The sequence below is a fragment of the Eulemur rufifrons genome, chromosome 17 (assembly GCF_041146395.1).
Source record: "Eulemur rufifrons isolate Redbay chromosome 17, OSU_ERuf_1, whole genome shotgun sequence".
Taxonomy (NCBI): domain Eukaryota; kingdom Metazoa; phylum Chordata; class Mammalia; order Primates; family Lemuridae; genus Eulemur; species Eulemur rufifrons.
The window spans coordinates 3616260-3642940 of record NC_090999.1 but is presented as its reverse complement, the minus strand read 5'-3'; the positions used below and the strand labels follow the sequence as shown (position 1 = coordinate 3642940).

Below are 26681 nucleotides of genomic sequence, written 5' to 3'. Positions count from 1 at the left end.
GTGCATTGTTTTTATCTAGTACCTGTGTCTTCTTAAATTCCTTTTCAAGTATTTTCTTTTCATTTCTCAGTTGCTTGAAGTCCTGAGTTTGCTTGACGGCAGCCTCTTCATTTAAAAAGTGCAATGAATCAATAGAGAGAGAAAGACAATTTACTAACTTTACTACTATGCTTAATGAAATACTCAAAATCTAATCTATTACAAGTTTTTTTCATTTCTTAAAACTTTGAAACAAACTTTGTACAAATTTATTGTTCTTTCAGTATTTTATCACTCAGGGCTGAATGCAGGAACACTTCTTTTTTTCACTGCCATTTATAAAACCATAGACGTGGAAAAGGCCTTAAGAATCCTTTCCAAACTAGGCACAGCCATCCCAAACCCTTCCAGTAGGCAAAAGCCCAGTGCATGAGAGAGAGATGCCATGGTAACCCCTTGTTCTTCCTATCTCAGTAATCCACAACCTTAAAGCCTGAGAAATTTAAGAACTGTGATTCTACTTCAGAATAGAGTAGACACCATTGTCTATCTGGTGGGGGGATGGGAGAGCTTCTCAATGCTTATTATAGATAGTACTCTTCTTCCCTGGATCTCCTTAACAAGTTAACAAACCCTAATTCCTAAAACCTTTGTTAAACATCCTCTTTTTAGTTATTTTTATAGTTCTTCCCTAGACTTTCGGCAACTCCTTCATTCTAGTTTTTGGTTCTGAAGCACTAAATGGTCCAGACACACCAGTAAGAATCTGACCAGTATTAGCTTTACATAAATGTGCTCATACACAATTACTAAGAAAAGTAAAATCCCATAAAGCACCTTATTAATAATCACCTCCTGACTCCTCTAACAGTTTGAGTATTATTTAATAATCTTTATTATGCCACATCACTTAAAACATATACATATATATTTGTTACATGAAAAATAAAGGCTACATTTTTTGCTTCATGAAAGTATATTCTAAAAGTTGCAGATAGTCTCACAGGCATTTCAGGGCACTTTAAAAACATTTCCTGAAATACAGTAGACACATCTCCACATCTAGCGAGAGAAGCCAATACTCAAAACACAGTAATGCTGTACTAACTGCTATACTGTCACGCAACAATCAAATCAGAGGAAAAACTGAATTTAAGTCTAAAATATTTGGCTCAATCTACATAAATTAGTGACTGGAGATAATTTCAACAACTGCTATCCTATGTGTCCTGAGACATAGAATTCTATGTGTCCTAAGACTAAATTTAAAGTCTTACTTCACACTCTAGAGGAAACCAAACCACCTGTGAAACAGAGCACCGGCAGTCCCAAGGGTCGGAAACCCACAGCAGGTAGGACTGCTGCTGTCCAGGCTGGAGTGCAGGAGCTCCATGTGCACAAGGGATCTGGCAGGGCCCTGTTGTCTCTATCTGACATTATGCTGATGCCCCAACCACACAATGAAGGAAGAAAAAGCAAATGAAAAGATCCCGAGTTCAATTCCTATGGATTTCAGGAATCAGAAAGGGTTATTAGCTGAAATGCAAGGACTTGATAGATTCTCGTGTGGCCCCTTTACACTCTGCCTACTCATTGTAGATTAGACCCTAACAAGATGGTCGGGTACACGGAGGATCAGGTACAAATCAGACAATCCCCAATGTAAAGAATCTCACAGAAACCTCTCTATGGGGGTGTTATAACTATGTAAATACATTAATTTCTTAATACTATGCATGTAACCTTTTCTACTAACCATATATTTCATTAGGAAACAATGAGAAAGCCCCATGAGATTCAACTTTCAAAATTAAATCCTTTCATTAATTACTGCTTTTATATCAAAAGTATGGCCTGCTTTTACTACTTCGAGTGCAATCACATCTCAGAGATGTGCCACATTCCATCTCCATGTTATCCGGTGACTGAGAGTATAGTATGCACACATCTTTCTAACAGAACCCTTAATGAAACCATCCAAGGAAGTGCCATCAAAAACCACGACTAGACTATCTGATCAAGTAGTACAACCTCATGGTTACCAATGATTTGCATAATGACCAATGATTTCCATTAGGCAGGTAACAATAGTGCCGATTACCTTCCAGCTTCTTCACCTTAGCTTCTAGTTTCTTCTTCCTAATAATAAAATTTTGTAAGTTAAATTGCAAAAAATAATGTAACAGAAAAAATATGATATTGCAATTTGTGGTAGCTTTTTTTAATAGCTGATATTTACATAACAAAGAAATTTTCAGTTCTGATGGTATAAATCTAAGAAAGAATAACAAACTGTTTAGTGTGCAGTCTCTCTACAGTGAATTAAAGCAATCTGTCTTTTCCATTTGAAACACATGCTATGTACCTATCCAGGCTCTGCCATGAGTACATCTGGGACCTCCCCTGCACTGCAGTGGCATCATCTAGGAGCCCAGCAGATGTGTCCAGATGGTCTCCAAGAGGCAGTCCAGCACCTAATAAGTCAATGTTACTTTTCAGGAGCATGAATGGTGTTATGCTCACAGCACCACTTTACGGAAGGCAGTGGTTGGAGAACTGCACTTGTTTTAAGATGGATTTCTGAGAGTTGGAGAAGGCAGGTAACCCTGAGTCACTGCTACCTCACATCCACATTTAACCACTGGATGCCCAGCTCACAGGTATATTTGGGGAATAACATGAATGTAGTATCAAACTCCAAAATCAAGAAGATGCTCTTCAACAGCCCTTTTTATCAATGGCAACAAAGACACTCATTCCACATGACATCTGTTAAAGTACTGGTGCAAAGAAAGGAGCCAATAACTATAATTTATACAGAGACACACGTGCATGCATATATAAATACACAGAGAGAGAGAAATACAAAAACTTTTATGGAGTTCTTTGTGCAGCCCTTTAATAGATGATGATTTATTTGGTCTTCTTTGTAACCCTTCAAAGTAAGTATAATAATTTAAAGATGTGGAAACCAAGGTTGAGAGATTAAATAATTCAAGATCACACAGCTAATCATGAGCAAAATGTCCAAAGACAGATAAAAAAAAAAAGAACACTATTGATTTAAAGATTACCTATTTTCAAAGATGAAGACCTGATTTCTATAGTAATTTTAAAATCACTTACTGAGCATCACTTTTTAAGCATTCTTCTTTTACCCGAGCATATTCCTGATGAGTATCCTGATACAACTTTAGAGAACTCTAAAAAAAAAAATAAATATTGTCAACTGAAAGTCACTGACCATTGGCCATAACTCGTTTTGATCTTGATAAGCTAAATAAATTATCATCCTTTAACAGTGTGAAATTAACCAAATGAATTAGGCAGGAAATCAAAGCATAATTCACTGAACACTTTAATGGATGCAACCAGATTCTTAGTAGACGTAATGACTTTGGAGTATAAACAAAAGCTATAAAACTTAAAACAATATACTAATTTTGTAGTAAATTCTTAATCTTTCTAAAAATTGGTTTAAATACCTGATAGTTAATACTTTTCTCTCAATCAATTAAAATCAATATAACCTAAAGAAATTTTAGAACTTAATAAATATTAGCTATCTGTATAGCTCTCGAAAATATAAAACAAATCATTTTACTTAACAGTAACTGGGAAAAATATGTGAACAACACAGTGGCAGCCACTGTGAAATAGGAAAGACATTGTTATTGAGTGTGCCATTATAATATATGTATCAAATATTACTTTAATCTCAACAGCTCTGAGAGACAAGCTTTATTATCCCTTTTTTACAAATGAGGAGTCGGAGGATTTGACAGGTTGACTTATTCTTCCAGAGTCACAGTGACTGAGTGACTGACTAATTAGGGTTTACTATTAAGTATAACTCTAATTATCATTAAGGTATGACTCCGATGCTCATGTTTCCTCTCAAATATGGCTGAAGAGATTATATAATCAGGGTTTAACTTTGACAGCATAAATATCTAACAAAGAATTTCTACAAAATAGAAAAATAAATATGTACTGTCAAAGATCTCGGAAAGCTACACGTCACTACTCAAATAGTACAATTTGAGGAAGACCAAGAGGCACAAATATTCTCATGAAATGAGCCTAGAAAGAACAGGTTGAGAAGTGAGAATCATTCCAGGGTGGCTACAATTTGTCTCATTTAAACCACCTAACTTTATGGACTTGAAACATTTTTTATCTGTAAAAGCCATGAATTCTCTTCTAAGATTCCTGTAAGGAATAAACCAAAATTTATACAGAAGAGCAATTTTACAGCATTTTTAACAAACTCTTTTACTATTAGGTCATTAAGTATGAAATGCACGATTTCCTTAAGTACAAAGTTTGACAGTTAATATGTGACATTTCATTTTGACACTTCTTGTATTTTTTTCCTACCGTGAAGGTACATCCTCAGTCTTTCAAACGTGCATTTTGGCTTGTGATTATTTTTCACGTTTTTTTAGAGCAATTTTTGTGAAATCATGGATAAGATAAAAATTCTTGTTATTTTTGCATATAAGGGCCATCATGGAACCAATGCAGTGCAGACAGCTTGAAATATTATCGAGGTGTTTGGGAAGGATGTGGCTAATGAACACACAGTATGTCAATGGCTTGAGAAGTTCCATTCTGGTGATTTTAATTTTGAAAGTGAGCCATGTGGGTGACCTGAGACCAAGGTGGATAATGATGAGCTGAAAGCTGTAGTGGAAGCAAATCCACCTCAACCTACCCGTGAATTAGCAGCAAGGTCTGACGTTACTATTCCAACAATATTGGACAAGTTGAAACAAATCGGCAAGGTAAAGAAGCTGAACAGATGGGTACCGCATGAATGAAACAAGCACCAGAAGAGAAATCTTCTTGAAGCTTGCCTTTCTTCACTGTCACGACATAAAGGCAAACCATTTCTACGCCATATTGTTATGTGTGATGAAAAATAGATTGTTTTTTGACAATTACAAGCATTCAGCACAATGGCTGGATGAAGACGAAAGGCCAAAACACAGTCCAAAACCAAATATTCATCAAAAAAAAGGTAATGGTGTCTGTTTGGTGGTTCAGCACTGGTGTTATCCACTACAGCTTCATGAAATCTGGTCAATCGATTACCAACGTCTACTGCAACCAATTGGATGAAATGATGGGGATGCTTGCGATTAAGTAGCTGAGATTGGTCACTAGAGACAGGCCAATCCTCTTGCAAGACAACGCTTGACCACGTCGCACAAATAACGCTGCTCAAACTACAGAAGCTGGACTTGGAAACTCTGTCATCCACCGTATTCACCAGACCTAGCACCAACTGACTCCCACTTTTTCTAGGCTTTAGACCACTTCTTCCAAGGAAAAATATTTAATTCTCAACAAGCCGTGGGAAACGCCTTTTGTGATTTCATTGCCACTCACTCTCCAGGCTTCTTCACTGCTGGCACAATAAGCTACCCTTAAGATGGCAAAACTGTGTCGATAACTTAGGTGCATACTTTGATTAATTGTATTGCTTCTTGTTTGAGATATAATAAACTTTTGATGCAAAATCAGACATTTCATATTTAATGACCTAATAATATAATTTGACTTTGAAAAGAAGAAGAGCCTCCATTTAAAGACACATTAATCAGATTTTCATATCTGAAGTGGACATCATCTCCCAGCGCTCCATCTCAGCTTAGTAAGTATCACTCGAAAAGATCAAACACATCACCCTCCTGAGCACAGGAAATAACCTCTAACCTGAACATTTATAAGAGCATGGGATATATTATTGAAAGATTCTCATTTTGTGTATCTCCCACAGAAGGGGAGCCCAGTGGTGAATGAAGCACTCAGGGCCGCTGCCTTGGTCTGCATTAAGATGTCCTTTAAAGAACCTGCTCTCATAATTCAAACTAGTCAATGTTTCAAGCAATGTCTGCATACTTTTACCTCTATAACCCTGCCACCTTTGTTTCATCCTTTTTTTGTAAATTTCTCTTTTTTTTTTGTAATCATGTTTAGTTCCTTGTGGCTTCTCTCACCACTGGGCTCACCAGGGCTACACCAGAGCAACCGAAGAAATCAAATTCTCTCCTGCACTCTCCTCTCACACACGATTCCTCTACCTTTAAAGTTGAAATTTTTGTGTGTTATTTTACACTTAAAGCAAAAGAGATGTGAAAAAGCAATTAATGCAGAATACATAAAACCATAAAAATTCACAGCTAGAAGTTTCCTCTACTGATCCTGATCCTCCCAAAAAGCATAGGAACTGACACAGCATTGCAGAGCAAATAATCACGGTAAAGACTAAGCCAATTATCAATTAGTTCAGTGTTCTCCAAGGACAGTAATACACTTAAAGAGTTCCTGACTAGCATTTATTTCCTTTTTTAAATGCATAAAAACTCCTCCTTGTCCCAGTTATAGTGAATGAGCTGTTCCTAATTTATTGATCATAAACCTTTCCAGAAAAATAATCTTAGTTACCTTTTTCTCTTCTAACTCTGCTTTTAAAGATCCCAGTTCTTCCTGACATTTCTGCAGAGGAGAAATTTTTTGAAGCATCTGTTCCACTTGGTGATGCAGAGTGCTATTCTCTCTAGAAATGGAGAGTATATTGACATTATTATACAAAAGTATCTATAGTGAGTTATTACATATACATACTGATGATTTTAGATTTTACTTCTAACTTGGAACAAGGAAAGGAATGAAAAAAATCTCTCTTTTTAAATGCATTCCCTCTATTTATACAACATAATCGTCATATTGCTTTCCATTTCTTAGGCACAGTAGTCTATTTTTGGTAAACACATACCAAAAAGCAACTTGAGAAACAAATACAGTAGATGCTCAATCTGCTGAAGAATACATTAGAGGACAATCTGCCAAAAAATCCTGGCTTTTCCAATCTTGAACTCATCCCCATTTATTCAAAATAAATACTAGGCAATTTCCTGATTTAGTTTAAATCCATGTTTTGCCTTCTTCTAAGTGATAAATGTAATCAGAAGATGAAATATTGCCAAAACTTTAAGTAGGCCTATTTTAAATTGTTTAAATCATCTCAATGGCAATATAGTCAATAAAGTTATTGAAAAATGAAACACCAGGTGGTAATTTAAGACCTCAGTAATAAATTAATTTAAACAATTGGATAGTAGGAAAACACAAATCTTTTATTATGAGCATGAAAGCAAGATTCTATATTATGGGTCCATCCTCTTTACATTTTCTTCAAATTCATTTAAAAATCTGCTCTCACAAAGGTCTACCCCAAATCAACTACTCAAACAGGTGGTATAATCAACTATGAAAACAGGTTGGCTTACCTTCTTGCAAACTGCAGCTGTATAATTTATTAAAGAAAACTCTGAGAATTTTACCTTCTGATACTTGTCTGGAGATAAAACTCACTTTATGATTATCTTTAATAATCTGTATTCAATGTACACACAAGGAAGATCATGAATCCTAGAAAATGATGTTCAAAGTTCCATGTATAATACAGAAGTCTTTTTACTGAGTTATTCCTTTACCATAACATCTACCAAAAGTCAAAACATTTATTTTTCTAAATAAAAAGTCCTTTGAATAAATACATGATTGATTAGAATTAAAGAATAAAGACAAAACAATATGTAACTAATAGAAAATACCTCCATTTCTGAATATGTCAGAATACCCAAACAACCTGTCCTTCATTTCTCAAATAGTCCAGACAATAATTCAGCAAACAGAGTTATGTACTTACAAAAATAATATATAACTATACTTTATAAGTAATTAGAAAAGAAAGATTACAAAATCTACATAAGCCCTCAGTTTTATAATTTATACAATCTGATAAACTCATTTTCCCATCGCATAACTGCCAGTAAATTATTCTAAGACAGCAAAAGATAATTCCTTTAAGTTTCATCTCCTACAAATTCCTATGTGTATATCACAATATAGTATATGCATGTTCCTAAAAACTGTTATCTGCATCCTCCTCTATTTAGAATGTCAGCTTCTCAAGGTCAAGAACTATATTTTATTCATCCTAAATTATAGCAGTCTTTGCAGAATAGAAAAGTTCAATAAAATATTAACTATATTCCCTGCCATTTAGAGAGCAATGATTAGTAATAAAATATTCAGAATCACACACACAAAAGTAAAGTGCTGAAGTAATACTAAATTATCAGAGTGCAGTTATTGAAGAAATAACTTTCCCATTTTGGAAAAAAATGGGAAAATCTATTGGTACTTTTGTAGCAAAAGGAACCAAATTATATAAGAAAGACATATTAAAGCTGTGACACTGGCACTTCAAGTTGCAGGGCAAACTACTGCATATTTGAGGTACAACAAATACTTATTTGGGGCAAATGCCAAATGTGTTTTTAGAAAATCAAGTTTTTATCTGTAGCTGAAGCTGAAGCCTAATATCCTATTGTAGAATGAATTTCTGGAATTCAAGAATAATCAAAAGTTTTATATAGTTAAAAAAAATTCTAATAATTTTGATTTAAAATTTTTATGGCCAAAATTGAAAAGAGTAAAATAATAATTCTGTAGTATAGTATATGTATAATTACCTCAAAAAGCTTATATCTTTTCTCCAAAAGTGATATAATCAACACATACTCTCCTAATATTGGAATTAATTGCCCATCTATCTCCCTACTTAGCTATTTAAAAAATAGTTATAATAATTGTTTCCATACAGTTTTCGTAATCAAAGATATACTCTTGCAGTATGTATTTATAGTTAAATGGACTGAATGTTTCAACAAATAAAGCAAATAAGATTTTCAATGATTTCTATTTTTGAATGTAAAAGTTCAGATACTACAAAGAAATCTAAATGATATGTCTGATTTTTATCACTTTAATTACACAAATTAGGATGATAGTACCAATACATATAAATAACGATGACATGTAAGTTCAGGTATACCAGAAACAATACTGAAGCAAAATCTGGTTATTATCAAAGTTGGACAACTGAATCTGTCCCAATATTGAAGATGATGCTGAACTCCAGTGATTCCCTAAAGGTATGTGTATATTTATTTTTATGGGCAAAATTTGGTTATTTTTATGGGAGAGATTTAAATCAAGGTAAGTGTTATCATCACAAGATATGGAGGGATCCATTACACACATCTTTTTCCCACTATTAAGAAAATATTTAACCAGAGTCTAAGTGCACAACAGGTACTCACGAAATGGGTACTAATCAAACAGTGACTATAAGGCCAAGAACTGTCTTGTGAATGCCTATGAACTCTATTGTGAATATACAATTACACTATTTCTATATGATTCTGGATATACACATTAATTCTCTACAAATAGCAAAAACAATTAACGAAAGTCAATTTCCCAACATTTTGGATTTCCCATAGTATACTTTTTGCAGATTCAAAAATAACATTCAGACAGTATCACATTCAGTTTCACATTATTCCTAAACCTAAAAAACATGCCATATCCTTGGAACAAATAAGAAAAACCCACTCATTAAAAAGCTTATGAGGCCTTAAGAAAATCAAAATTAATGACAAAATAAAGACTGCTAGATCTCATTTTAAAACCTATCATTAAACATGCATTAATAGTGAAAGCTATTTACTGTGCTTGCAAGAAGTGTTCCCTACTTCAGCTGTAAATATTGCCTTCCAAAAGATAAGTATAAAAAACGACTCTCACATCTCTTTCAGGAATTAAGACATAAGTTAATTCTAAAATTCAACAGAAAAAGCCAGTAAAAGGATATCATCACATTTCTTCTGATATTCTGTTAACAAATTACTGCAACAAAGAAAAGAAGAATTAGGTTACTTTTTTATCTAGAAAATAGGCTATGTTAAAATCATGTTTCAAAACATGCAAGGCTCCTTCTCTTCCTAGATTTCCTGAAACAAATTTATGCTAAATTAATATATTCCTCAAAAGCATTACACTGATATATAAGCTTTTAATTTAAAATCCGTTTGATCTAAGTAATATCTTGGCCTATAAATACATGAGACTATTACAAAATTTTTCAAAAAATCAAATTTCCCACCATGGCTATGAAATACTGTGAGGAAATGGGAGGTCCAGCCCTAAAGCTAAGAACGTTTTGAAGATAGAAAATGGCTTTAAAAAAAGTTCCAGTTTAGCAAAAATTACTCCCTACTCACTCATGAGCCTTGTTTTAAGGGCCTGTAAACCACAAACCAAAGGTTACCCTTACTGAAGAAGCTCACAAGCAGTTTTATTATAATCAGCACCATCTAGGCCTCCACAGGAGAAACTCCAGTTCTCATGTTAGCCTGATGGGCCTAAAACCACCACCTTGCTTCTGCTTCAGCCAGTTTGTCAGGTTTACAAAGTTCTGCCAAACATATGCAAATATACTTACTCGGTGTTGATAATTTTTTGTTTCAGGGTAATTAATGCTTCAACATATTCATTCAAATTCTGAAATACAAAAAGCTACAGTCAGTTGTTTGTATCTTTATCACATGTAATTAAGGCAATTATTTTCTGTAACATTATTTATAAAATAGAAACCTATTGTTTAATATATTACATTAAAATATGTAAATTTATCACTTATATTGTATACAAGCACATACACAATCTAAGCCCATGCTCCTACTCCTCTCTAAAACTTGTTCTTGATCTGAATGATGGTAATTCCTTTCACAGAAAGGAGCTGTAAAGATTCTTTTACTGTGTGCTCAGTCACAGAGCTTAATAAATATTAACTGTTGTAGTTCACTGATTAATTATGAAGCATCAATCTTCACTCTGCATTGTTTCTGAAAGGATTTAAGACTGCCCAAAAACACATAAATCATAAAAAAACTGCAAAATAAATAAAATGGGGGCAGATGAATAAGAATATTAAAATGGGGCCAAGATTAAGTAAAAAAATTCATTTTATAAAGATCTATATTACACTTTAGGGACCAACCACAGATTTACTTCTAAATTATTACTATCAACTTGAAAGGGAAAACGTCATTAGTTACACCATTCAAATGTTCCTAAGATTTAAAAATAAGCTGGTTTCTTCTTTTCACTAACTGACTTCTTTCCTTTAATGTCTCCTTTTTTCATCAGTGAATACTTTAGAAATAAGAACTTATTTTTAAACATAACCACAATAGCCTTTTCACACCAAACACAAGTAATAATTCAGTAATACCATACAGACTATGCTCAATTTTTACTGGTTATCCCAAAAATGTCTTTTTCTAGATAATGCAAATGATTTTGATGGTTACAGTAGTATTTCCCTTTATGATAACACACTTTTTATCAGTTATACATGTAACATATCTGTTAAAACAAAAAATCTACACATTAAAATATATCAAGTAAAAAGAACAGGTTCCCTTGGAGTCTTACCACCTATTAAAAATCATTCTTAATTTTTTTTGTTACCTTTCAGAACTGCTACTGCATTTGTAAATATATTTGGATGTATTAAATTTACCAATTCTCTACTGAAGGACACTTAGGTCCTTTTTCAGTCTTTACTAAGAGCATGCATTTGCGAGACATTTCTATTTTTCCTTAGAATAAAGTCCAAATAGTGGTATTGTTAGACCAGAGAATGTACTGAGATGTTTAATGCTGACACTTAGCAGTAGGCTGCCCTCCAGAGAAGTTTAGTCACCCACACCCACATCTCCCGTGTTCCTGCTTCCAGCAACTTCACCAGCTCTCTGCATTAGTGATAGTTGTGATCTTGGATAATATTAGAGGTACTTTCCATTAATACATATTAGTGATATTGAGAAATCTTTTGCATCTCTTCTGGTCATTCATGTTCTTTTCTTTTATTAATAACCTGTTATTATCATTTGTCCATTGTACACATGTAGTTGCATTTTTCTTATGAGTCTTACCTAATATTTGAGACATAGTAACCTCTCATCAAATGTTACAAATATATACGTTTATCAACCGATCCTTAAAATACACCCACACATGCATACAAAAGTTTTAAAGATTTATACAGCTGAATATGTCTTTTTTAAAATCTTTGTTTTCTGCCATAAAATTTAGAAGGTTCTATCCCACCCCAGGATGGTAAAAGGAAAGGATTCTTCTATATGATATTCTAATACTTTTATGCTCTTAACTTCTTGTATTCATATCTTTAACTGTTTAGGAATTTAGTCTTATGTATAGTATGATACAGAGACTTTAAAAAAAATTATAAATCAAAAAGGCAACAAATGGACTATTCAATAGTATTAGTACATTTGGCTTTCAATATTTAAAACAAATCTTTCATAAAACAAAAATAAATCCTACAGCCTACGGTGATAAAACTTTAATACTATCAGGCAAAATACAGGACAATACCTTTACAATTTCAAGGTAGACAAGGACTTTTAAAACTATACACCAAAGCACAAGTGCGTTGTGGTATTTAGCTATGTCAAAATTTTAACTTTTATATAGCACTTGACACTATGAAGTTAATATGACAGTCTTCAGGGAATTATTCAACAGAAACAATCCATAATATATAAACAACTCTCACAAATTAATTTCCAAAAGTATAGGAAGTAGGGGAAAAAAGTAAAAAAATATAAACTATCAGTTCATAGATTAAGAATCTGGAGTACACTATACACATAAAAGAAGATATTCTACCTTTCTGGCATCAGAAAAATGCAAATTAAAATAACAAAGATCTATTCCTCATCCACCAGAATAAAGTAGAATGAAAGCATTGGTATGAATGTAATGAAAAGTCATACCATAGGTGGTAGTATCTGAAAAGCATTTTGGCAGCATATAATAAAATCAAAATGTACACAGTAACAATTTTCTGTTTTCCCTCTACGCTAGTTTTCTATATCCCCCATTAGATTTTCTTCCAATGTAAACATTTTTTATCACCAGCACGAATGCTATCTATATGTTGCTGTTGTTTTCTTCTATATTACGTTTCCTATTTGGTTTTTATGAGTGTACAGAAATAGCACTAATCTTTAATTTTTGATTACATTAGAATTGTTTCAAAACAGCGTCACTTACAAATATTGACGCAAAAGGGCAAATAAAATATTTGCAAAGCAACCCCAGCAGTGTTAAATAACTTATCTGCAGATTCTGTTGGATGTTCTATATGAAGAGTTATAACATTCACCGATGACAGTTTCATCCTTCCTTTATACATGCTTACATTTAATTTGTCTGCTCTCTTCCTGAATTGACTAAGAACTCAGCACAATGTTGAAGAGTAGGGGTGATAACAGGCATTACAGTCTTAAATTGGAATTAAGTTTGCTCTACTCCAGGGTTTTGATTGATATCCTTTAATCATGTTATGAAACTGCTACATATACGTTTGCTAAAAGATTTTTATCATCTATGAGTATTAAACTTTTTCAAATAAATTTCTGTACGTATTTAGTTAAAATGTGTATTTTTTTATTTACTAATTCCAGTGGATTACAATAATAGATTTTCTTTTTTTTTCTTTTATTTATTTTTTTATTTCTAATTGTTATGAACACATAATGGTTGTACATATTTATGGGGTACATGTGATATTTTGCTACAAGCATACAATGTATGATAACCAAATCAAGAGAAGTCCTCCAACATTGTTTTTTTTCCCCAAGATTTTTTTGGTTACTCTGGGTACCTTGAATTTTCATGTGAATTTTAGATTGTCTTGTTAACTTTTGCAAAAGACACAGCTGGAGTTTTGATAGGGATTGCATTAAATTTATAGTATAATTTGGGGAATATTGCCATCAGAAAAATATTTTTTCCAATCCATGACATGGAATATCTTTCCATTTATTTGTCTTATATAATTTCTTTTAATGAGGTTTGGTAGTTTTCAGTGTTCTTGTCTTGTACTTCTTTTGTTAAATTTATGACTAAGTATCTTATTTTTTGATGCTTTTTAAGTGGAATCATTTTCTTAATTTCAATTTGAGATTGTTCACTGTGAGTGGCTAGATATACAATTGATTTTTGCATATCAATCCTAAATCCTAAAACCTTGCCAATCTTGTTTATTAGCTCTAGAGTTTTCGGGGGGTGAATCTGCTATAATTTTCTATATACAAGGTCATGGTATCTGCACATAAAGATACTTTTACCTCTTCCCTTCCAATCTGGATGCCTTTTATTTATTTGTTTTTCTTTTTCATTTTTTTTTTTTAATTCAGCTTATTATGGGGGGTACAAAAGTTCAGGTTACATACGTTGCCCATGTACCGCCTATTCCCCCAAGTCAGAGCTCCAGGCGTGTCTATTCCCCAGACAGTGCGCATTGCACTCACCATGTAGGTATACACCCATCCCCTCCTCGCACCCCTCCTCCCCGAGTCAGTACCTTCAAGCGTGACCATTCCCCAGACAGTGCGCAATGCATTCATCATGTAGGCATACACCCATCCCCTCCCCCCACCCCCCACCTCAGTCTGATATCCGATTGGTACCATTCCCAGATTTTCTAATGTTAAAGCAGCTTTGCATTCTTGGAGATAAAAATAATTGAATATCATGTTAATACTAAACACACTATTGGATTTAATTCCCCAATATTCTACTTAGGTTCTTTTTTCTTTGTGTATGTTCAAAAGTGATATGTCTATACTGTTGTTGTGTATGATGTCCAGTACATGGCTCTTAAAATTAGTAAGATAGCTTTCCCTTGTTCAAAAAGTGTGAGGAGGAGGTAAACCATGAACACATCTCATGTGTGAATAAAAGTTTGCCAGGTAGAGAATTGTTGGATCACCATCTGTTATTAATAAATCATGCCCAGCCCCACAAAAAACATGCTGAAGTCCTAACCCTCAGTACTTCGAATGATCTTATTAAGACATAGGATCTTTGCAGATATGATCAGGTTAAGATTAGGTCATATTGGATTAGAGTGAGCCCTAATACAGATTCCTGGACAGAGAGGGTAGATACATGCAACTGCTTTTATCTCCTCCCTGAAACCAGCTAAAACTACAAAGTAATTTTTTTTTTTTTCAAAAGGCAACATCAACAAGGATGAAAACACAATCAAAGACAAATGGAAACTGGAAAGCAGATTCTAGAGTACTGAGTTAGCACCCAAGAAAGCCAGCAGTGGGGAAAAGTGAGAACCAACTCAATTTACACTGCAAAACTTCAACAAGCTTGACAATCAGTGACACAGTTTCTTTCAAGGGAAAGGTGAAAGGGGATGGAACTAAAACAAGTAGTAGTTGCAAATTTTCTGATAAACATTTAATCCTAATCCCCAACTATCCACTATGCCTTGGAGAAATCACTCGTCCCCAATCCCGCAGAAGGCTTGCTTTTTGAAGACTGAACATTTGGGTTATGTGTACTGTACAAAAGCAGACAGATTAAGTAAACCTAAGCAAACTGATCCGAGACTGGCTGCCTGTTTCTCCCCATCAAGCTCCCTCCAAACAGGGCAGTCCTTTTGCACTTCAGGCAGGAGAATGGAAATACCTTCTCTGAGATAAGATCTATAGGTGTTGACACTGGACATTCTTCCATCAATAACTGGCCCAACTAGACTACACTGCAATGAAACTCAAGGTCCAGAGGCCCCACACACTCAACATATTAGCCACCCACTCTTAATATGAACAATCAGAGATTTCCAAACACGAGACACAGATGTGCAGTGTGAAATAGGGAGACTAAAACAGGCAAAAGCAACTTGAAGTAAACAAAACCGAGAATAAAACTTCAAATATACACATTAAAATTATCTGAGATAAATGTTATATTCATGAAACAAGAGGCTATTTTTAAAAGGAATATTCAGAGCTCTAAGAAACTGATTTTAAAAAACTCTTAAATATTAAAAACATGAACACCCACTAGGATGGCTAAAATTAAAAAGACAGACAATAACAAGTGTTGGTAGGATGTGGAGAAACTGGAACCCTCATATATCGCTGGTGGGCATGTAAATGGTGTCGCTGCTGTGGAAAATAGTTTGGCAATTTCTCAAAATGTTACAGTTACTATAGGATCCAGCAGTTCCATTCCAAGGTGTATACTCCAGAGAACTGAAAACATACCTCCATGCCAAACGTGTACGCTGATATCTATAGCAGCATTATCCACACTAGCCAAAAAGTGGGCATCTACTAAATGACCATCGAGGAATGAATGGATTAACAAAATATCATACCCATATAATAGGATATTATTGGACAATGAAAAAGAGTGAATGATACATGCTACAACATAGACGAATCTTGAAAATATTATGCTAAGTGAAAAAAGCCAGTTACAAAAGTCCACATATATTCTATGTTTCCATTCATATAAATTTTCCATAATAGGCAAATCCATAGAAACAGAAAGTAGATATAGTGGTTGCCAGGGACTGGAGGAAGGCAGGAGAGACAGGAAAGGGCTGGCAATTAGTAAGAGGTTTGAGAATGGGGAGCAAAAGAGGATGAAAGTTTTATAACTATATAGTGGTGTGGTTGCACAACTCTGTGAATATACTTAAAACCACTGAATTGTACACATTACAATGGTGAATTTTATGATATTATTTTAATAATGCTATTATAGCCAAATCAAAAACAGGAAAGCAGAAATGAAAGGCTAAAAAGATTTGACCATAAAATTGAAAAAAAGAACTCAGAAAATAAAGCTGATACAAACATAAGAAAGAAAACTAAAAACAATGAGAGTGTCATTACAAGAGTTCCCACAAGCCCAACAATAAGAGTTCCAGAAAGAAGAAAGAAAACAAGGAGACAAAATCAAAGTACCAATATTCAAGAAAAGTTCCCAGAACTGAAACCAGAAATTTCTAAATTGAAAGTGCCCAGCATATAGATTCAAACAGGATCCAAACTAGGAAACGTCAGCACAAAATTTCAGAACATTACAAACAAAGCAAAGATCCTATAAGAATCCTAAGAGAAAATAAAATGAAACAAGACACATACAAAGAATCTGGAGTCAGAATGGCTTCAGAGTTTAAAAGCAACAATAAAAAGTAAAGACCGAGAAAGCAAACCTTCAAAACTTTGAAGGAAAATTAATTCCAACGTAAAATTCTGTACAATAAATATTTTCAAATCTGCAAAGTTTCCACACACTTATTTCCCAGACATGCTTTCTCAAGGAGGTACAGAAAGACACGTACATGCTTCTTCAGAAGAATGGAGTAAACCGAGAGGGGGGTGTGCTGGGACAGAAGATCTAGGTGGAGAGATCACCTCCGAATGCTGCTGCACACAGGTCAGGGTAGGCCCCAAGGCTCCAGAGGGAATTTTTTCCCTTTAGAAGAGGATGACAGACTACGTGGTGGGAATGCAAACATTAAAGGATATTTATATCTAACTAGCAGAAAATTGCAAGTGAATGTAGTGTTTTTTTGTGGGTGTTTTTTTTTTTTTTTTTTTGCCGTGCATTTAAATTATTACTTTTTACATAGTGATTCTTCCTCTTTTCTTCCCATTCTCTTTTGAGTTCTTGGCTACTCTGTCTCACCTCCCCACCTTGCTTCCAAATGCCACTCTGTAGTAGCAAGTACCACACCAGAAACGTCAAGGAAACCTCAGGCTCTAGAGCCACACACTCTGGATTCACACTCCTGTTCCACCACCACTTTCTGGCTGAGTGACCTTGGGCAGATTTATTGAACCTCTCTCTGCCTCACTGCTATTCCCAATTTTATAAGTGGGGAAACTAAAACACAGAGAGGTTAAATAACTGGCATGCTATCAGGATCAAATAGGATGAGCTACATGAAGCGTTCAATCCAGTTCCTGGAATAGAGTAAGCACTCATTAATATTTTCAGGATGAAAAGTTGAATTAAAGATATAATCATTAATCAACGAAAAAAGAAATCATGCAGGAAAGAAAAAATAATAATTTACACCAGAGCTTGGCTCTCAATAAACATACAGTCATAATAATGTCAACTCCAAATATCGATCTAACCAAAATGGGGAGAGGAGGTGCAGGCGCAGGCACAGAGTAGGGGGCAGCAGAGAGCACAATCCTCACCCGCCACAGTCAGCAACACAAGTCTATTACGCAACGATAAGAAAGCTCATTACACAACACACAGCGTGAGCAATTAAAAATCATAAAACATAGCATTATACAGGAAAAAACAAAAAAGAACACTTAGCTATCCTGCAGCATTCCAGTCCCTACCTAATATTATTTCCTGAGGCCCAGCTGCATGTCAGCTCAAATTTGGTCAGATACTTTAGTATCTTTGGTCAGATACTGTAATACCATAAAAAGACATTTTTTCTCCTCCAATCAGGTTCGTATGTCACTTATGTTGGTTGAAACCAAGGTCTCTAAATAATAAACCTTAGAATTGTGAAAGTTAGCAGCGTATGCCTGGGTGGAGGGCACTTAGGGTCTTCTGATGGACATACAGCCATGCATGTGCACGGGTTCTACGGAAGGAAGTGGGTTCAAGGTGTTCTTCCTCTCCAGGAAATATTAAGGGTTGTTTCCTTGATTATCACTTTTCTTCCAGCAGCCCTGCTCTCCTCTTCTGGAACTTCTAACATATTGCCTATTGGAAAGCTTAGATTTATTCTCAATTATCTCTTCTTTACTTTCGTAACTACCATCTCTTGTTCTTCTTTGCCTTCTGGGTGATTCCCTCAGGCTGTACTTACTCAATAACACAATTCCCTGAGTAGCCCATTCTCTTACTCAAGACTTTTTGTTCCCATTTACTCCTTTCCTATAGCAGACTGCTCTAATTTTATCCATACAGTATCCTTCTGAACAGTCCCTGTAACTACTGCTCCCGCGTTCCCTTCTTTCTTAGGGAAATGGAATCAACACTGGCTGGGCACACAGGGCAAGAGGAAAGTCACTAGACCTAGAGGCTGAGACGGAGTGAAGAGATGGCCAGTGCAGCTGGGAAAAATGGTTGTACTGGGCAAATAAGTAAAATATATGGATAATATAACAAATAAGTAAATATACAGATGATAATGCAGTAAGTATACTGCTTGAAAAAATAAGTAAATAAATAGGAGAGAGGAGTTTCTCAACTTCAGTACCACTGACATTCTGAGCAGAAAGAGAATTTTCTACAGCATCCCTGGCCTCTACCAGTTGGCCATCACACTTTGCCAGCCCCAACAGGTGTGTGCAGAAAAGTTAACGCAACAGGCCTGAGGACAGCAAGGCCTGCTTGCAAGGTGGGCCCTTGGCTGGCATTTGGGAACTTGGATTTCTGGGGAGTTACTTCCCACCATTCCCTGAACTGGTAAAAGTGGTTCAACATGCCTAAACTGCACCATGTGGTTTATGCTGAACACCTGCTTTCCTTCTAAGAGTATGGAATTTTGGTACACGCTAGGCAAAGGGTGTTTATGTAACCAGCCCCCAATAAACACCTTGGACAGTGAGTCTCCAATAAGCTTCCCTGGTAGACAATACTTCACAATGTTGTCATAATACACTGCAGGAGCAATCAAGCATGTCCTGTGTGACTCCACTGGGAAAGACTCTTGGAAGCTGGTGCCTGGGTTCCTGTGGACTTGGCACCATGTGATTTTTTTTTCTGATTTTGTTCTGTATTCTTTCACTATAATAAACCACGCCCATGAGTGTAACTATATTGCTAAGTCTCACTGAGTACTGAATCTGGGTGTGGTCTTGGGGACTCCCAACACTGTGACAACCAAAAATGTCTCCAGATGTTGCCAAATACTCCCTGGGGAACACAAGGCTCTACTGTTTAAACTTTCACAAACATGAAAAACAAAGACTAAATGAAGGAGGCTGAAGAGACATAACAATAAAATATAACACATCTTCCTGACAGGACCTTGAAATAAAGGAAAGGAAAAAGCTATTCCTGAATAGGTGTATGGATTGAAGTGCTGTGCCAACGTCAATATCCTGATTTGGAGGGCTGCAGACCAATTACGTCATAAAGTGTTCATATTTGGAGGAAATATACTCTGGAGCATGCAGGGGAGATAAAGTACATGTGTGCGCACACAATGATGAAACAAATGCAATGACATGTTCACAATTTATGAATGTGAGATGAGTACAGTTATTTGTATCATTCTGACAACTTTCTTATAAGTTTGAAATTATTTCAAAATAATTATTTTTAAAAATCACACTAATCACATTTATTATTTTGCTGGGGGAGATTTGGCCAACTGTTCAGCTTGAGCCTTCTTTGATAAAGCACATTTCCAACTCCTGGTTTGCTGTTTATTAACTGCTCTTTTTTAAAATCAATCAAAGCATACACTGATCTCTAAGGAATCAGCTGTTAGGACCTCTGGCATAGTGTATACTGGAACAGGGCAGCAAGGTGGGAATGCTCACCTCTCTCCAACTATGCTCTATACTCACCCACCAAAAACAAGCCTCGTGGCTTCTGGGTCCTGCAAAGGCAAAATTCCAGCCTCTGGAGGCTCGCCCTCCATCATCCCTATCTTTTACTTTGTGCTCACTTTCCGTAACTATTTTCTCCCCTCCAAGCCATCACACAGGTTATTCCCTCTGTCTACAACACTCTGCTTCCATCTGTTCCCTCTTAGTTAACTGCAAATCATCTTACAGACCTCATTTTAGAATCACTTCTTCTATGAAGCTTCACAGAGGTCACACAATGTCCTATATAGTTGTGTCTCCTGCCTGTTCCCAGAGCACCTTCTCTGTGGCCCACTGTAATACTTATTACATTATACTTAGACTGTGGTTGCTTTTTTACTCAACTGTAACCTCAACTAGAATGAGCTCCATGCCTCTTCGGTTCTTGACTGTATTCCGAAACACAGCATGGCACCACGTATACATCCATCCTCAGTAAATATCTTTAGTAAATGAATAAACTATAACTTTGTGAGCATTCCTTGTATTAGAACCACTTATAAGTCCACATAAGGATCAATATGCCTGGGGAAAATGTTTCACAAAGACGAAGTTTAAACCACCGGCAATTATGAATGGGAGTCCAGCACAAGTTTATGTAAATAATAGGTTCAAATCTGTCCCAAGGACAGCCAAACACCAAACTGACTGAATCTAATCTAGTTACATGAGTTGAACAGCATAACCATGTGTTTCAAACTCTCATCTGGATCCCCAAGAGAGTCCAGTTTTTTTGCCCTGCAATGAAGCTAGGCAAAAAGGAGCTTCTCCTTCTCTAGAATAAAATGACTTAAGTCAGCATGACTAGCTTGACTTAAAATCATGCAACTTTACCACATGTACTCATTATTAAACTGGAACTAATTGATCAACACTTATATGCACATATGGAAGAAACTCAACAGAAATCAAGCAGGTGAGGGGGGGAGGAGAGGTTAGGTAAATTCACACCTAATGGGTAAAATGCACACTATTTGTGTGATGGGCACACTTATAACATTGACTCAACTGTACAAAAGCAATACATGTAATCAAAACATTTGTACCCCCATAATAATCTGAAATTTTAAAAAATGAATCTATTAAAAAAAATTGAATAATGTAGTAAATGATGCGCAGAAGTGCCTAGCAGAAGGAAGAAATAAAGTAATATTTCCATTGAAATAAAAAAAATGCAACTTAAGATTTGCTTAATTGTATATAATATCACCAGAGTAAGACCCCACATTGGTTTATATGACTACCAAAGCTCTACAACCCACATGGACATTATAGTACAGATCAGTGATGAAACACTATCATCAGTGAGGGTGAGGAAACAGAGGTGAGGTGGTTTGTGAGATTACGGGAAAAAAGCATAAAATGCAGTCATTTTGTGCACTTCTATATCAAGTAATGATCTTAGTAAAGGTACTCTACCTCTTCTACTATTAAAGAACAAAGGGGATGGAGGAGTAAGACATGAAAGGAAGATTTTTCAGCGCAAGCAAACCACTGTTCAATTCAGGACAGAGGCTAGTCGATCAAACATTGCCTGCAGTTCAGAATAAAGTCACAGCACCTCCTACTGCTGCCTCCTATTGGAAAGACTCATACATTGCTTGTAAATTTTATACAAGATCAAGAAGTTTCACTGTGTTAAAACTACAGAGCAGGGCAGGTGTGGTGGCTCACACCTGTAGACCTAGCACCCTGGGAGGCCAAGGAAGGAGGATGGCTTGAGGTGAGGAGTTTTAGACCAGCCTGGGCAACATAGCAAGACCCCATCTCTACAAAAACTAACAAAAAAAAAAATTAGCCAGGAGTGGTGGCATGCGCCTATAGTCCCAGCTACTCGGGAGGCTGAGGCAGGAAGATTGCTTGAGCCCAGGAGTTTGAGGTTGCTGTGAGCTGATTGTGCCACTGCACTCTAGACTAGGCAAGAGATTCTGTCTCATAAAGAAACTCCCCCCCCCCAAAAAAAACCCAAAACACTACAGAGCAAGAATTTTCTCTCTGTACCTAATGTCTTTAGCTTCTCTCTCATGCAAAAATTTAATCAAAACACGGTACTTGCTGTGATTATAGTACACCCAGAAAATTCTTTCCTAGAGGTGATTATCCATCTACTAATTGACCAATGGAATGCTTTTCCTCAATTCTGATTCTCGCCAATCTTGCTTATCTTGTCTCCCTCTATAACATAGCCCTGTGTAATTCCTCTATTTCCTTGAAAGTGTATTACAGTACTTTGGAGGTACTGTGCTTCACAAACAATAAATATGAAAATGGTTGAAAATCCCCAGTTCTGGTGTCATTCTAAAACTTCAGTCCCACATTTCAAACGTCCCCTCCCTCTTGATTTCCTCCTTCTACATCTACCATAGTTCTCATGGTCATTCAAGTTTTAAATCTTTGGACCTTTCACTTCTCTGAGATTCGTCCATGCTTGGCAGTTTCTCATATTCAGAAACTTTTTCTTCTCTACTCCCATTTCCAGGAAGCCCCAATTAGTTCAGACTTTTATTATAACTAGTATGCACGTGCCCATTTGCACCCCCTCCAATTCCACCCTGCATACCACCAACTGTTCCATTTACTACAAGCACTGTTCTTCATGTGGGAACCATGCAAAGACCTTCACCACACTGTGACACTGACAGAAATAAGTATAAGACTTTGTGAACAGTTACTATTCAAGATTCTCTACAAATTGCCAGGAATGTATTTTTTCAGCCTCACTTTGTAAAATTACATAATTGCTCCAGAGACTCCATTCAGAACTGACCACTGTTTTCTCCTAAAGGTGTGCCAATTCCAAGCCACAGAAAAGCCAAATGCAATGGAGTATTCTGACCCAGAAAGGAGCTCTGCAAACTAGGCACTCCTCCAGGTTTTGTAAATAAGTTTCACTGGAACAGTCGCACTCATTCCTTTGCAGATCGTCCATGGCTGTGTTCACACTAAAGTGGCAGAGTTGAATAATTGTGAACAAGTCCCCAAAGCCTAAATGTTTATGATCTTTCCCCTTACAGCAAAAGTTTACAGATCTCTGGATCTAGAGATTTAACAGAATTACTCCTATTGCTGTTTTGAGAACCAACAGTGGGAACCAATAAATACAGGGTAGAAGGAAAAAGACTCCTTAGGAAGTTAATGCAATAATTTCTAGGCCATAGAGTAGAGTAGTTCACACCACGGTGGAAGCAGTGGAGACGGTGAAAAGCAGGTGGATGATCAAGGTAGAGCCATCAGAACCAGTTGACAGATTAAGCATAGGTTGTGAGAGAAAAAAGCAGCACCAAGGATAACATCTAGTTTCTAGCCTAAGCAACCAGAAAGCTATAGTTGCTACTTTCAACTTAGAGTAGACCAGGTTTTTGAAGGAAGATCAGGTCTATGACTCAGAAGCATAATTCACATCAGTAGTTCTCCTGCACAAAAGCCTCCAATAACTTCCCATTTGAATCACAAAAGCCCAAAACCTAACAACGGTCTGCACAGGCCACACAATCAGACCCTGCTTTTACGTTTCTGGCCTCATTCAACTCTCAGCATTCACTCTACTCCAGCCTCCCTGGACTGCTTGCTCTTCCCAAGCACCCCAAGCCAGCTCCTGCTTCAGTTCTCCACATTTGATGTTTCCACTGTATGAGATGCTTTTCTCCCAAGATATCAACAGAGCTCATTCTCTCACCTTCGCTCCAATATAACTGTTCCAGGACTCCTTATCTAAATTCCAACAGTCATTGGTCCAGTCCTCACACATTCGTTCTTTCCCCATCTCTGCTCAAATTTGTCACCAACGTATTTATTACCTTTTAACATAACTGCCTTGTTTTATTCATCCAGCTACCATCCTAGAATGGAAGCTCCAAGAGTGCAAGAATTTTTGTCTTTTTGACACCACCGCAGTTATTGCAATGCCTAAAAGGCAGCAGATGATCAATAAACATTTTTTGACTGAGTGAACTGGCTCAAAGAATAAATACAATTTTTTAAAGATTTGAGAAAATTCCACTCACGTTCCTGGATTTTTTTTTTGGGGGGGGGGGTGGCGCACATTATAAGACACCTACACAACGCAGCTCAATAAAGACAATGATTTTACTATCAGTCCTCCTCCTACCCAGAGTGGCAGTACATTTCCTCCCTCCCCTGCTTCCAGTACTTAAAATGTATGGGATCAGTTCATTGATAATGCTCTTAAAATAAAAACTTATAAGCTTCTCCACATGGCCTACCTAGCCTGCAGTCCCTTCTAGTCTCATCTTACCAACCATCTTCCCTCTGTACTACGCTCAGGCCAACCACACTGTGTTCTGCTCAAAGACAGCCTTCTTCTCACCACAGGAAACTTTCCACTTTTTAATTCTTCTTTGAATGTCACCACCTCAAAAACACTCTACCTGGCCACTCCAGCCAAGAGACAAGACCACCACTCCAACATCCACTTTATTTTCTTCGTAACACTGAAAATCTTCTAGAGTCTTATTTACGCACACGCATCTTACTTATGAAAGCAGATCTCATCTATTTTGTTCACCACAATGTCTACAGTGCCTAGAATACTACATGAGGTAGCTATGGCGATGGTGAGTTCCATGAGTTCCGTTTTATCACTGAAGACAGTGACAGTAAGGAGTTAAATGAGACTCCTGACATCAAACAGCTAAGAGAGTCACTGGAAACGAGGGGGACTATTTCCCAAATAACATCCCATAAGACCTGCAGCCAGACTCTAGCAACTCTCCTTCTGTCACGGTAAAGAACACTCCACGCTGCTGTTAGAAACTTCCAGTCTCTACCCGCCTTTAATTGATTAGTTTAATCAAACAACTGACATGTTACTTGACTTAACCAATTACCTGACTTATTATACTTAAAAAATTAGCCTCCGCAGAGCTCATCAGATACGAGCTGAAATGCTTCCCCGAAGCCTTGGAGTCTAAGGACCCAGACGTGTCACATAAGATCCTGCCTCCAAGCAACAAATACTTATGATGGGCCAGGCAATCCAAGCATTATCCTCGGAGTGGTAACTACCCTCAGCACTTCACTTACCACCTACTAACCGAAAAGTCAGCCGTAGGCTGGATAAGGAAAGAGGGGGCTCTCCAGAACTCACACCCTCCGCCCCCCACCACCATCGCATCCTAGTAAATGAATTACGGGCTCCAAGGCTACATAAAGCAAAGGAATCCGTCCCAAAAACAAGACAGGAAAAAAATAGGAGAAAAGGGAGCGAGAAAGGGGCGACGGGACGTTTGTTTTGGGAAGTGGGAGCAGCGTGCTAAGGCGCGGCCCGCGGGACCCTCAGCCCCGCACCCTCGGCCGGCCGCGCCTAGTCGCCCCTGGCGCCCTCGACCCCCGGGAGATGCCACACCTGCTGCAGGGAGGCACACCCCTGACATCGCGAGAGGTCTGCTGCCGTCCCGGGCGCCGCCGAGTGTGTCTCGCCCGGCATCATGGTGCCGCCGCCGGGCCCGGTGGGCACGCGCGTCTCAGGGACCCGCGGCTTCGGCCCTGTCCTCTCTCTGCTGATACTGCCGAGGCCGCCGCCTGCCAGGCCGCTTCCCGCCGGGTCCGGGCGGGTCCATCCGTGCACAGAGGTCCCCGTGAGGCTGGCGAAAGGCTCTCCGAACCAGAGCTGCCTCAGGCACTAAAGAGAAGGCTACCCGGCGCGGCCCCCGAGCGCGACGCAGTCCAGCTAGGACCCCGCCCCGCCCTGACTCGCCCCGCCCCTCGCCGCGGCGCGGGGCTGCCTAAGGCGCTGCCTAAACAAAATAGGCCCGGGACCAGAGGCGGAGGCGACGTCCGCGAAGGAAAAAAGCCCAGGGGAAAAGAGGCATCGGAAGTGCAGTCCTCACATTGCTGGGAGGCAACCCTTTACTGCCAGCTTGCTGTACGACAGGCTTTCCACAGCCACCAGAACGCTTCTGCTATGGGGGCAGGTGACCCGCTGATGACGTCACCTCTGGGAGCCTGCTGGAGTGCAAGGACCCCGCGTCGGGGTCGGCAAAGTGCGCGATTTATAACCAGAGGTTGAGGTGCCGTCCTGGAGCCCGGCCCCGGGTCGGGAAGCAGGAGAAGGGGGAACTACAGTTCCCGGCACGCCCCGCGGCGGGCAGAGGTCGAACGATTTTTCTGGCGGTGTCCTGTGCGTCTCAGCGCCGGTTAGCGGCCTTCCCCGCTGGTGGCCGCTCCGCTTCTGCTTTGGTCCGCTTTCTCTCTTCGGTCGTGTTTGCGCGCTCATCGCTGCGGCGGCCCCTGAAGACCGAGCGGCGGGTTCCCAGACCCCAGCTGTGGGCGCCGCCACTCACCGGGGGCCGAGCACTGAGCCTGGTGGAATCCCTGGCGATCTCGCCCACCCACTTG

General features: G+C 37.8%; 1 protein-coding gene across 1 annotated transcript in view; it reads right to left on the bottom strand.

The window, feature by feature from the left end:
* ICE1 (interactor of little elongation complex ELL subunit 1) overlaps positions 1-25801 on the bottom strand; it is a 65401-nt gene extending 39600 nt beyond the window's left edge. Inside the window, exons 1-8 of the mRNA XM_069492316.1 lie at positions 25690-25801; positions 10343-10401; positions 9713-9747; positions 7278-7296; positions 6433-6544; positions 3106-3182; positions 2081-2118; positions 23-105 (exon numbers count right to left, since the gene is read on the bottom strand). Coding sequence (XP_069348417.1) covers positions 23-105; positions 2081-2118; positions 3106-3182; positions 6433-6544; positions 7278-7296; positions 9713-9747; positions 10343-10401; positions 25690-25773 — 507 coding nt within the window. The 5' untranslated portion in view covers positions 25774-25801. The remainder of the gene's footprint in view (positions 1-22; positions 106-2080; positions 2119-3105; positions 3183-6432; positions 6545-7277; positions 7297-9712; positions 9748-10342; positions 10402-25689) is intronic.
* Positions 25802-26681: the final 880 nt, after the last annotated feature.